The sequence below is a fragment of the Ursus maritimus genome, unplaced genomic scaffold, assembly GCF_017311325.1.
Source record: "Ursus maritimus isolate PB19 unplaced genomic scaffold, ASM1731132v1 scaffold_13, whole genome shotgun sequence".
Lineage (NCBI taxonomy): Eukaryota > Metazoa > Chordata > Mammalia > Carnivora > Ursidae > Ursus > Ursus maritimus.
In genome coordinates, this window is record NW_024423675.1 from 41,205,260 (window position 1) to 41,218,294 (window position 13,035).

The 13,035-nt window shown below is 42.7% G+C and overlaps 1 protein-coding gene across 2 annotated transcripts in view; it reads right to left on the reverse strand.

Annotated features, from left to right (window-relative positions):
* The window catches only part of SLC2A12 (solute carrier family 2 member 12), a 56,897-nt gene that overhangs the window by 15,670 nt on the left and 28,192 nt on the right, over positions 1-13,035 (reverse strand). The window contains exon 3 of one of the 2 annotated variants that reach the window (XM_040627812.1): positions 3,589-3,711. The exons of the other annotated variant lie outside the window; for it this stretch is intronic. Within the exon in view, the coding sequence (XP_040483746.1) occupies positions 3,589-3,711 (123 nt within the window). The remainder of the gene's footprint in view (positions 1-3,588; positions 3,712-13,035) is intronic. 2 annotated transcript variants of the gene reach the window in all.

Consider the following 13,035-nt stretch of genomic DNA (forward strand, 5'->3'; position numbering starts at 1 on the left):
GATTTCTATTTGGTGGACATTTTTAAAGACATTGATACAGATGCACTTGGCTTGAAATGAGCTCACCCTTCTTTACCCTGATTCAAATAAATCATTTCATGTTGGCAATATTTCCTTTTAGTAGCTGGCAGCGTGTTTGTAATGCTTCCGCCTGGATTCAGAGGAAAAAGGGCTGAGGGTTGGAAGGAAAGGCACCCACTTGCTAAAGTCATCAGCAGGAGCCGCATCCTCAGGGGCTGCTGGATCTCGCCGGCCAGCCTAGGGTTTCCTCGGACCGCTTCTAGCCAGAGGCACAGTCCTTCTGCAGTTCCTGACCAAGGTCAAGCCACACGGAGTGGCGAGAGGTGGCCCCCCGTGCACGGGAGCTGGCCGTGCGCATTGTGCTGCCCAGGGCTCAGCGGCAGGAAGTCCAGCCCGGCGGGGAGCAGCGGCGAAGAACCTGGCTCTTTACAAACACAGGTCAGACTGACCGTAGCCAGAAACAGTGCCAACGGCCCTTAACAGCTGCACCCACAAATCCCCACTGGTCCGTCAGGAAAACTGACCGAGCAGTTATGTAGCGAGGCAGTGTGAGGGATGCAGCGTGGAAAGATCTAAGCGTATTAAGCACCTGTCCGTCAGTTGTGCTGAGGCGAGGAGATGTGGGAAGAAGGGACCACATGACAGCTCTTTGGGCAGTTTTAACTAAAGTCCCATCCCTCTGGGCTTTCCTTGCTGCGGGCACAGGCTTTTGCCCAAGCGATTGCTTGATAAAGTGCTTGTACAAATGGTCCTCCTCTCCTCTCTGGGACATAAAACCAGGATACAGAAATTGAAAAAACAGAACAAAACAAAAGGTCACCTCATCAAACCTGTCCTCTCTTTTGCTTGAGTACTTCCAGGAACAGGGAGCTCACCCCTTTGGAGATTCTCACAGCATGGTGGGCTGGCCCTGCCTCTTACAAAGGTCTTCCTCCCTGACTCTCAAGTCCAAGTCTCCCTTTCGGGAGCTTCAGCTCAGAGGTTCTGCTTTGCCCTCCGAGTCCACTCTCCATCCCTTCTTCATGACAGCACGACAGCCGACAGCCGTTCGGACACCTGCGTGCACCTCCCACCCCCACCCGCCCCCGCCGCCCAGCACCTTCTCGCCGCAGCCGAACACCCTGAACTCTCGCAACCATTCTGCACACACCACAGGTCACACGCCCATCCAGGTGCCCTCCCATGGTGGACACATGGCAACGCTCTGGAAATATCTAAACAATCCTCTTAAAATATTTTCCTCGGAGCTGAGTGCAATGCAGTTGTATCATGACCGCTGCCCAGCGAGTTGGTTTCCCCGGAGCGCTCTGCTTTTCTAGATGCTGGTGAAGTTGCACTGGAAAGCTGGTGTCCGAGGGCTTGCTGCCAAGCAGAACCTTCCGTCTTCTACTTGGAATACTGATTTTTGAGAATAAGTACAGGTTTCCCTGCTCTCGGCACGTTTGTGTTATGCCACTTTGCTTTTCTGAAAGACCTCCGTCAGTACCTGCTTTTGCTAACTGCGAGAAATCCGAAGAGATCTTCGGAAGTGGTAGCTGCTTCTCTGCTTCAGGCCATCTTGGCTGATGAAAGGTCTCCTAGAGACGCTGGAGCTTCAAATAGTGGGAGAAACCTGTGCCGAATTTCAAGCTTAGTCCAGTGAAATGTCCTCTACAGGTTCGTTCCAGGATTTTCAAGTGAATTTGCTTTCCCAATATTTGTTCTAAACGCAGGAGAACTCCTGAATGTTCCTTAGCTCATCCCATACCTTACCTATCATTCCCGGAGATTTTGGTCCTCTTTTTCCACCCCTGATCTTTCCTTCCTTCCTTCCTTCCTTCCTTCCTTCCTTCCTTCCTTCCTTCCTTCCTTCCTTCCTTCCTTCCTCGATTTTATTTGTTTATTTGACAGAGAGAGAGAAACAGCGAGAGAGGGAACACAAGCAGGGGGAGTGGGAGAGGGAGAAGCAGCCTTCCCACTGAGCAGGGAACCTGACATGGGGCTTGATCCTGGGACCCCGGGATCATGACCTGAGCCGAAGGCAAATGCTGAACAACTGAGTCACCCAGGCACCCCTCCATTCTTTCTTCTATTTCGTAATTAAAACAAATTTACCTAGAGTTGACACACATATTACGTTGGTTTCAGGTGTACAGCATAGTGATTCGTCAAGTTCATACATTATGCTGTGCTCACTCCAATTTTTTCTTCTATATTTCTCTTTCTCCGCATCAAAGAACAGATGAATGTGTGTGTGTGTGTGTGTGTGTGTGTGTGTGTGTGTGTGAAGGGGAAAGGCACAGGTCTATGCATGTAATCTGAGTAGGATAAGTATGGTTGATACTCATGACCAGTTCCTTCATTTCCTTTAATCTTGGTCTATTTCTAAAAATGTGGGACATAAACATTTGAAATTTTATGTAAAACCCAAACCATGCTTAATTAATAACTCCTAAAGTTAATTTCCAAAAATAGATGTACACACAAAAAAAGTGGTTGATAAGATTCAGAAGTGCTATAGATAATACACATTTTTGATTATATATACACTTGCCCAAATTTATATATCATATATATGATTTAATATTTATATCATATACCTATATGAAGGAAAGAGGAAAGAAAGGAAATAGCTCAGTTTTGGAGAATGCTGGGGAAGTACCTCATTATTTGGAAAACTAGAAAATAAAGAGAAAGTTTAAAGCATTTTTCTTGCCTTTTTTCTCTGATTCACGCTTCAGGGCAGGCAAATAACTAAGTAGAAGAAACTTCTCCTTAGAGAAGTAGCTATGATCAAAATTTAGGAGGAATGATGGAATGAAAATAACGGATCTGGATGATGATCTTCGAGGAAGCCTACATGACAAAGTGAGAGACAGACAGACAGACAGGATGTGCCTCTATGGCAGGACGCATGCCATCACCTGTGAAGGAGTTTACAAACAAACAAATGAGAAAATGTAAATCTGCTCAAACCCCTGGATCTAAATAGTTCACTGGAAACACTAAGGACAGAAGGTCATGTGATAGGACTATAATCAGCAAAACCCAGCGTGGGAAAAACTCTATGAAACAGATAACTCCCGTTTCTTCATTAAAAATATAAAGATGGGGACGAAGGAGCAACAAAGATGAAACCTACAAATTATAAGAGACATGTCAATCAACTGTAAGTTATGTTTTTGGATCATGATTCAAGCAAAGTATAAAAAAATAATTATCAGACAATTGGAAGAATGGGAACAAAGACTGGATATTTGACACCAAAGGATTACTATTAATATTTTTAGGCTTGATCATGCTATTACAGGTAGAGTTTTTAAACGTCTTATCTTTTAGTGATCCATGTGGAAATTTTATAGACAAAATGACATCATGGTTGGGATGTGACTCAAAATAATTTGGGGAGAGAGCAGGTGGGGTTATAAATGAATTAAGAATGATAACTGTCAATAGCGTGGTCGGTCCACCAGGTACCTTCTTTTTACTTTTGGATGTTTTGAACACGTCCACAGTCAAATGATCTTTAGGTGAGTGTGCTTCCCTCACTCACACAAAAGGTGATAGAGAAAAACAACGAGTCCTTACCAGTCACAGTCAAAAATGTCAGAGAGATAAGGAGATTGATGCCCCAGTTCATGCTGGATGTTAAAGCCATGGCTCGTCCTCTAATTCCACCGGGAAAAAGCTCGCTCAGCAGCAGCCAGGGCACTAGAAGAAAGGGAAGAGTGGGTGGGAGGCAGCACAATGATCAAAACTCCAGTGAAACGTAGGGCCAGCCCTCTGCCCTGTGCCCCAGGCCTGCGTGGTTTGTGGTGGGAGAGCGGGGCTGTGACCTTCCTCAGCAGGAGGGGAGAGGGCTGGGCTTCCTCCTCATCTTCCGCCACGTGAGAAAGGATTCAGGAGAAACACTGGCAGAGCCTGACCGTAACCCGGGAAGGAGGACTATGCAAGCGAGAGGGGCGGTGGCTGGGTCAACTGCCAGCGAGCAACAAGAGAGGCAGCTTTGGACCTCTGCCAAGCACAAAGCCTCAGGGCCAGATCAGGGTTCTCCCTGCTAGAGTCCCGGACCTTCCCTTGGACAAGTCCAACATCACAGCTACTGAGTGGGTAGGAAATGGAGCCAAGAAGGCAGGGGGAAGGAGGCCCACTACTCTCCCTGCTCCCACTTGGTCTTCCTGACCAAAGGCAAGCTGAGTGGACAGCAGCTCTGAATTAAACAGAGCTCCGAAATTTGATTATTGTACTTGACGAAATGTTTGAATTTCTGAAAGAAGACTCTTGTTGGCACAAAAACTGATCAGAGCACTTTTTATTATCTGAGAGTGACAGGGAACATTAGAGGACCTGCCTGATAGGATTAGAACTCACTTTTCTGCTTACAGCCCGTCAAGCCCTGTGCGCCCTAATAAAATAGCTATGCGTTCTTATAAGGGGCAGAGCACTGTATGGCACCTTACCTCCAATGATCCTGCCCAAATCTTCCAAGATAGGAACTTATTACTATCCCTCTTTATGGAGAAGAAACTCGGGCTTCAAGAGGTAACCATTTGCCAAGGTCACAGAGCTCAGAAGTGGCGGAGGGGACACTGAGTCCTGGCAGTCAGGCCGTGAAACTCATGCTTTTTAATCATGGTGCTCTCTTGGTGGTTGCTCAATAAATATTTGTTAATGAATAAGTAAATGCAGAGCATTAGCGTTTGATTCTGAAGAAAGAAGGACATAGGAGCTGCCCCAGCCCTGGCTCACTGCTGGCGAAGTCACCTTGCGCTGCAAAGCCAGCAGTTACCTAGAGACCAGCTGCAGGGTCCTAGCCCGGGGGAGGCACCACTCGGTCGGCCTATGTGGGCATGGAGCAGTCAGCCGTGCCTCTAATTTAACAACGCGCTTCCCATGACAAGATGAGGCTCTGGACAGAAAACATCTGCTCACAGTAAACTTGCTGTTTTAAAGTAAGAAAAATAAATTGAATTATAGCAGAGGGCTAGAGAAACATTTTTTTCTTGATTATCTTTTCCAAGTGAATTCATGTAGGGTTATTGTTAGGGCATGGAAGGTAATTGTAACACAAGGAACATGTTTATTATTGTTCTAATTCATAGGGAATTTAAAACTAAAATTCTGTATCCCTCCCCTCCATTTCCTACCCCCCCCCCCCAAACTGTATGAGGTTCGTGTAGATTATATCCTTGGTAGGATCGCTTTGCTTTTAATGAGACCCGTGCCGTGCTCAGGCAACCTTGTCTTGAGTTTTGTGAGACTGGGGATCTGGCTCTGAGTAGAATGACAGCTGTATCATTCTGGTGAAGCCTTTGTAATGACCTGTCCTTGGACAAATACAAGATAAAATTATGTAAATCCAATGTTTTCAAAGTTAAATAATCTATGCCACAGACCAATCCCTTGTGCCCTTTTCTGCCATGGGTCTTTGTCACAGTGGCATGGGGGATCTCTCATCACCTTTCGCTCTAGCAGCCATGAGGAGGTAGGGGAAGGGTCACTCTTTCTTTGCTAGATGAGTTCACACAGGTTTTCTTAATCTACTTCTATCCCCACTTCATCACCTCTGAAGCCCCTTCCTCCCTTCCCCACCTTTCACCATGACCACCTCTTGGAATTATTTGGTGGGATTTTGGAAAATCATTGCTGGGGTCATCAGACGATGTTGGCATCAGAGGAGAATGCTCTGATCTTGCCATGGGCTATGAACTGAACGTGGAAAGAGAGACTTCCCTCTATCTCTGGTGAGACCTTGTCAGGCAAACCGTGTACCTGACGTTTCCAAAAATAATGTGTCATTGCAGAAAGCTTCTACTTCTTCTTGATCTAATAGAAAGAATTCAAGAACTGATGCTTTGGTTTATCTAATATTCACAAACTGGGTGTTGTAGCATTTGATAAGTGTTTTGACAAGGATGGTCCAACCTCCCGATAAGGAGTCCGTCAAGTAAAAAATAAGGAGAATGATTTTAACAATGATATCAGCACCCTACAGTCACAAATTTTCAAATCCAGAATGTGAAATCAAGTTCTGAAAATGGTCCTTGCAGCAAGCTAAAACTGACTAAAAGGATCATTTTTCCATGGACGTCTTAGGAGCAAGATGATGCTAGAATCTGAGGGGCCTCCATGGTTCCCAGAAAGGGACTGGGAATGTCCAAGGCAAAAAAAATGGAGCAACTCTGTTTCAGTTCATAAGTCAAGAGCACAGAGATGTAAACCATCACATGGGGATTTCATATGCATAATTATAGTGACAAGTGGAAGTCTTGTGCAAATCACCGATGGTTTTTCTAACGAGATGGCCTCATTTCTCCCCCAGAGAGAGTCAACCTATGGCCACCCACCACAGTGAGGAAGTGGTGGCTCTCTCGGGCTGTCCTGGTTCTCTGCTGCCCCATGATAGACCCACAGGGGATGCTTGTGCAATTTGCTTGTGAGGAATCCATGGAGTATTCAGAGACCTAGTCAACTCTCCTCCAGTGAGTGCCACCACGACTGTGTAGCAGGCCCCAAAACCATCCCCTTTACTGTCATCTTTCCACCTTTCACCTCAGCGTTCCAGGACTAGCTCCGCAGTACATGCCTCCGTAAATGTCAGAGTCTGCTCCTGTCTTTAAGGCCTTCCCTGTGCTGCGAGGATAGAGGAAATTTTGGACTTGCCAGGACATGAGTTGCCCACAAGTATCGGCACTTGTACTTCACATGGTGTTAAATCACCAGGGCTGCCTGTCAGAACGTGCCTTAGCCAGATGAAATCCGCAGACAGTGTTTATGGCTGCACAGAGCGTCACGCAAAGACGTGAAGGACACATATGTTGAGGTGTCCCCGTGTGCCGTGGAGGACATGGGCTTGCGTTAGTAGGGCAATCCGTGGAGATGACGTCGCCCTCCCATGGGTAGGTAACCTGCCACATTTATCTCCACCCCCTCCCTCTAAGCCACCGAGGCTATCACTTAAGCCCTTGTCTTGCCTTGGCTTGAGCTCTTCCTCAACCTCCTGGCATGCTAGCTCCAGGTTTGAAAGATTCCCAGAGGTCTTAAACTCTTGCCAGAGAATTCCCAGCAACTCTGGAGGCAGAATTTTCAACAACTTGATTTGCCAAGGAGTCGCTGTTCCATACTTTGCAGAAGTGAAGCCAAATCCCATGGCTTTTATTACCTATGCAAACAACACAGGGCACACCTAGCTCTCTGTCTGCCAAGAAATCCTTTAAATGTGAATATGAAAGGGAAATAGGCCCCTTTCCTTCCAACCAGATGTTTAAATCCTGCTTCATTAGGTTCCCTAAGTGGCAAAGTTATGCTTTAAAAAAAAAAGACACTCCACCATGGGCCACTGTCTCCAACATCAGCAATGATGCAAAGCTGTCATTTGTTTCTATTTTTATCTCTCATATTCCCCTTTTTCTCAGTTTCTCTGAGTTTTGCTCGTGTCTGGCCTCTTCTAAAGTAAATATTTCATTCAAGAATATTATCTTGTGTTACTTAAATGAAGCAATGAAATAAAATCTCAATCTTTCCCAGTATTTCTGTCTTAATGATTTCTAGTCAACACTAACTGAAATTCTTTGAAAATATTTTAGGGAAAATTGAACTCAATGGAATAACCCTCAATTAAAAAAAAAATGCCAGGATTGCGAAGGGAACTTGTGAGCAGGTACCGGTTGGGAATAAGAAAAAGCTATTGGCTTTAAACTTTCTTCCCTGTGTAGCCTTTAAAATAATTTGAAAAACTAAGTACTTTCTTTCATTTATAAGTCAACATCAAACTTTCTTCTCACTGTAAATTTAAAGGTAATTTAATACAATTTCTATTGTATTATAAACTCTAACATATAAAAGAGAGCACCTCTCACTCTTTTAAATATTTCCAGTAGAATTGAAATTCATCATCATTATCCATTTGAAAAATATAGGCATAAGCTATTTAACATAAACTTTATATTTTTCACCTTGTATTTTATCCTTTCGCAATGCATTTTTAAACTTAAAAATCTTTTGGTCACTCCATCGTAAGTGCTCTGAAAGAAAATTACCATAAACTCAAACTTTAGGGTTTCTTATATTTTCCCTAAGAACTCTTAGGTATTTTTTTTCTCAGCTACTAATACAATAATTAATACAAATTGGATCAAAACCATAGAAATACATTACAAATCTTTAGAATTATCTATTAGATATGAAAAGTGAAATTTATTGAAAAAAATCTCTCAGACAGGGAATTTTTTCTTTATTATGTATGTGTGGGTGAATGTCACTTCTAGAATAACAGGATACATTTCTGCCCTTTATTTTATTTTTTTTATAACTTTTTTTTTTAAGATTTTATTTATTTATTTGACAGAGAGAGAGAGACAGCCAGTGAGAGAGGGAACACAAGCAGGGGGAGTGGGAGAGGAAGAAGCAGGCTCCCAGTGGAGCAGGGAGCCCAATGCAGGGCTTGATCCCAGGACCCCGGGATCATGCTCTGAGCCAAAGGCAGAGGCTTAACGACGGAGCCACCCAGGCGCCCCTACATTTCTACTCTTTAGATGAAAGTTACTGTTCTCAAGAATACTGAAAAAAGATGGGGAGTTGAAGAAATTTTATAATAAATATCTCTCAGTTCTTTGAATTAACAAAAAAAGTTATCTGTGATGGTATATCAGCTGATCACTTGGTTAGGCCATCCTTGAATTTTGCAGAAAGCAAATTGTTGGCAATATCTAGGCCTATGAAAGGATTATTATCTAGTCGTCAGAGTAATTTTTTCCATACCACACCTGCACCAATATTTTCAATTATCTTTTTGATTAGTGCTCCTGAGGTTTTTATAATTTGGGACATGTATCATCATCATAAGTTTTCTAATGGGTACTAGGTGTGCTTTCTTCCACTTAGAGCGGAAGGATAATTATCACTAGGGAGATGAGGAAGAAGAAATTTTAGGAAGCAGATTTTCCCTAAAAATCAAGAAATTGATTTTCCTTGACATATCCTTGAAGCAGTACTCTGCAAAATGAACCCCTAGGAGCATGACTATCCCAATTTTCAGACCACTGAACTAAGATTCAAAAAGAAAAAAAAAAAAAAAGGAGTTCCAAGAAATTAACCTTTTCTTGTTTAAACTGTAACTGGAATGTCATGCTTCAGATGTGATATGTTATGTTGTGCTTTTTTGATGATTGATGCTTTACTTTAATCAGAAAGGTATTACAGTTTTTAACGTTACAAATATTCCCTGGAAAAATTCTTAACATTGTGTTCTGGAAAACAACACAGTAACAAAGGAATGCTTGTGTTTATTAAGATAGTCTTAAACCTTAGTCTGTTGCTTTAATGTCTTTACTGTCTGATATTCACAATTCTCAAGGGCACAGGACTGAGAGGAAAGTTCAACACTGTTGTTTTATGTGAACAGTTGCCCATGGTAACAGGATCGATGGTGTCATTTCACTGTGTGTTGAGTTGTACTCATGCTTCAAAAATGCAGTTTTTAGACTGGTTCTGTTAAGTACTGGTCAGCCGCATCACCTGACTCCAAAGAGGAAAATAAGGGTACATATGTCTTGAAGTTTTTCCTCCTCTGCTTGGATGTGAACTTAGTGTAAAACTATTCAGATACTAATTTTTATTTATTTCGCATTATTTTAATGGTTAACATCAGAGGACCAAATAACTCATCACTTTAACCAATCAAAGTGGCCTTTAACTTCATTAATTGGAAAAAAAGGAACAGTATGGATGGGAATACTAGTGATAACTAAAACCTAAGATTGAAAAGAAAAAATGTGAAAGATCTTAAACTTATGCACTTAACACTTAACTTATACTTAACACAAACCAGTGTGTGAATATGATTATTTAATGGCTACAGTTGATAGTGAAACTCTCATATTTGAAGCATAATAATTTATGCAGTATGCCTTTTCTCTAACGGTATGCAATTATCCCATATTCTAGAATGGCAGAACAAAAAAGATGATCACTCAATATGCCTTTAACTGTGATGATTCTGAATATTAAAGACCTAGAGTCTAGGAGAAAATATGAAGAATATCAAAGTCTTTTTTGAAACATTGGGTGTACTTCTGGTCTGTAAGCTTCTCTGTTCTAAACCCAGCATATCTTGGAGTAAAGCAGCTAAGTAAACTTCTAAATTAGAGCCTGCTGTTTCACGTCCCTGGAATTGTCAAAGTCTTTAGCTGTGCAAACATCACATGAACAATTTCTTTTTGAAGAGCTAGAGTCATTTGGGTATAAAATCTAAATTTAAATGTTACGGCAGATGAGTCTTAGGCTTCCTACGGATACCCATCCTCCAAAAAGCTGGCTAAACTCCATAAAACTAAACCAAACAAAAAGTTAGACTGTACAGTTTCTGAGCCTTAAAAAGTCCTAGTTTCTTATTTAAAGCAGAGAAGTTGCTTTTTCAGGATACTTGACTTGAGAGACAACTCTCCATGGATCTCTTGTAGTTCTGCGTGTCTGAGGAGCAAAAGCAACGGCTGTTCTTGTTCTCAGTTATCTTTCTAAGGATGTTTGTATAACAAACAGCCTTGGAAGACAGAGACAGTGTCTCCTCTGGAGCAAAGGCTTGTTTACTATCCAATAAATTAAAGATAATGTCTTCTTCACGAGGAAATCAGGTGGGCTTACTGTCTATTATAAAAGATTTGGGTTCCCTAGACTTTGGGCTCCTCTTCTCAAAATGACCCATTATGTGTGCAGATTTCATCTGGTTCTCATAGTGTTGCCCTGTGGGTACTGGGGCTTGAGGAAACGGGGCAATGCTGATATTCCAGCTGTTGCTATTGCTGGGGGTAATAAACTGTCCTTTCTCTGATCAAGAGCTCTTATGTTTTCCCAAATCCATAAAACTACGACAGGGTTACTTGTTAGCTTGCAAGTGGGCTAAAATGCAGTTCCTGAGAGTTTGATTACTTGTGGCTATGGTATGATTTTTCTACAAAGATCTTTTATTACTATTATTAACTAATGGACTGCCCATTTACATCTGAGGGATTTAATGGGATTGTTAAACTTGAGATAATCCATTGAAATATTTCTATAAACTCTAATATTAATTAAATAAGCAAAAACAAACCCCAAATGCCAGATTCAGATTTTCACGTATTTCTTTTAGGAAAACTGTGAATCAATTGTCTCAAGTCTTTTTTGTAAAGAGTCAAGTTGAAATACATCTAATTACTAAACCAAGGTATGAAAAATTACCCCATGATATTGCTAATCTCAATCTTTGTTTCCAAGGGAAGGGCTGGGTCTTGTTTTTGGAGAAAAAATAGAAATCTGGAAATGAATATTTTGTTTAACACTATAAATTTTTTTAAATGGCCTTAATTTTAGGAAATTTAAAATGCAAAGCTTCTTAGGTCATCAGATATTGGAGATGGCCTTGTGTCTTCAACTGAGTTGCTTTATTCAGATACGATTTTTGATCAAATGTGTATGGGGTTCTCCACACCATACATTCATCTCTAATTCCCTGTATACTGACTCAGATATATACCAGAGGAGATCAGGATATATCAACCCCAGACTAGAGAGAGAGGGCTCCCCCTTTTCACAGAAGCTGAGAGATTGCCAGAAACACTTTTTTGACTCATCCAACAAATATTTATTGAGCCCCTGTTGTGAGCTAGGCCCAAGGTTAGGCTGGAGGAAACAGCAGTGAGAAAGACAGAGTTTGTGTGCACATAGGACATATAGTCTAAATTAGTTGCACTAACTTAGAAGAGTGGACATTTGGGTGTTTCTCAGGCTACATCACACCTTTCACCCTTCCCCAATGCCTCAGGACTTTCTGTAAAACCTGTCTGATTTCCTAGGAAGATCTCTTGACTGTAGGTAACCCAGAATTAAACTATATTGCAAAGCACAAACCTATTCTTCTTAGTCTTGACTCAACTGGAATGGTGTATGGGAGGGAGACGAGGAGGACCAGGGCATCATAGTTCAACTTAGGGCCGTGGAGTACTTCCCGTGTGTCCCGACATGGCTTAAGCAAAATGCCTGCTGAGGTCAGGGCTGGCATTATCAGAACTATTCATGTCATGTCTAGACCACAGTCCAACATTTATTAGCACTAATAACTAACTGTATAGAGTCCATACTGCATAGCAGGCACCAAAATAAGAATGTTTTATACAGATTGCCTCACTTGACCCCCCCATTACACTGTGAGGTAGACAGTGTTGTCCCATTTTCTAGATAAGGAAACTGAAAACTCAAAAGAGGAATTCACTTGCCCAAAGTTGTACACCCTGGAGCTGAGGTTCAAGGCCAGGCAGCCAGATGCCAAAGCCTGATTGGAATTCAAACACTCCGTGCCACAGCTTCAACAGGCTTTCTAACTGTGCTCTAAACCTTCCAGCTCATGTCCCCTCAAGGCCACTTGACTGGCCATCATCCCTGCTTAAAACACCCTGCTCCCAGGACTTCACTCTGCTTTCTTCATACAAGCCATGGCCCAATGTCACCACCCTAGAAGGACCTTCTGTGACCATTCGACCTCCTCCACACGTGCCCCTTCATTTATCTTTCCCGTTGTCTCTTTATCACTCTTACCTCCACCTAGATTTGAGCACTTCTCTCCTCCTGACACTGTATTGTACGTGTATTCATGTTTTGCTTCTTGCCTGTTCCAACCACTGGCACCGTGAAAGCAAGTTGTGGACCTCGCTCACCAGTCCCCGCATAGCCACAGGGAACACTGACTGGTGCCGGGACCTCGTGGGTGAGCAATACACACACGTTGCATCACCGAGTGAGTGAATGAATCCCCACCACTTCCTCCCTCTCTCCTCTCCTCTTCGTCACCCCAAGTGGCTTTCTTGCTGGAACTCCTGCCTATTTGGTGGAAGAGCTTTGGGGGAGGTGATTTGGCGGCTCCTGTCACTCAGTCTGCAGTGTGAGGTTCTGCTCGAATGAGCGAATACAAAGGTGGTTAAAGGGTCACCGTGACAGTCTCGTTACCGAACTTGACATGTGACGTTGGACACACTCCTTCCATCTGCTTTCGTGAAGAGATAC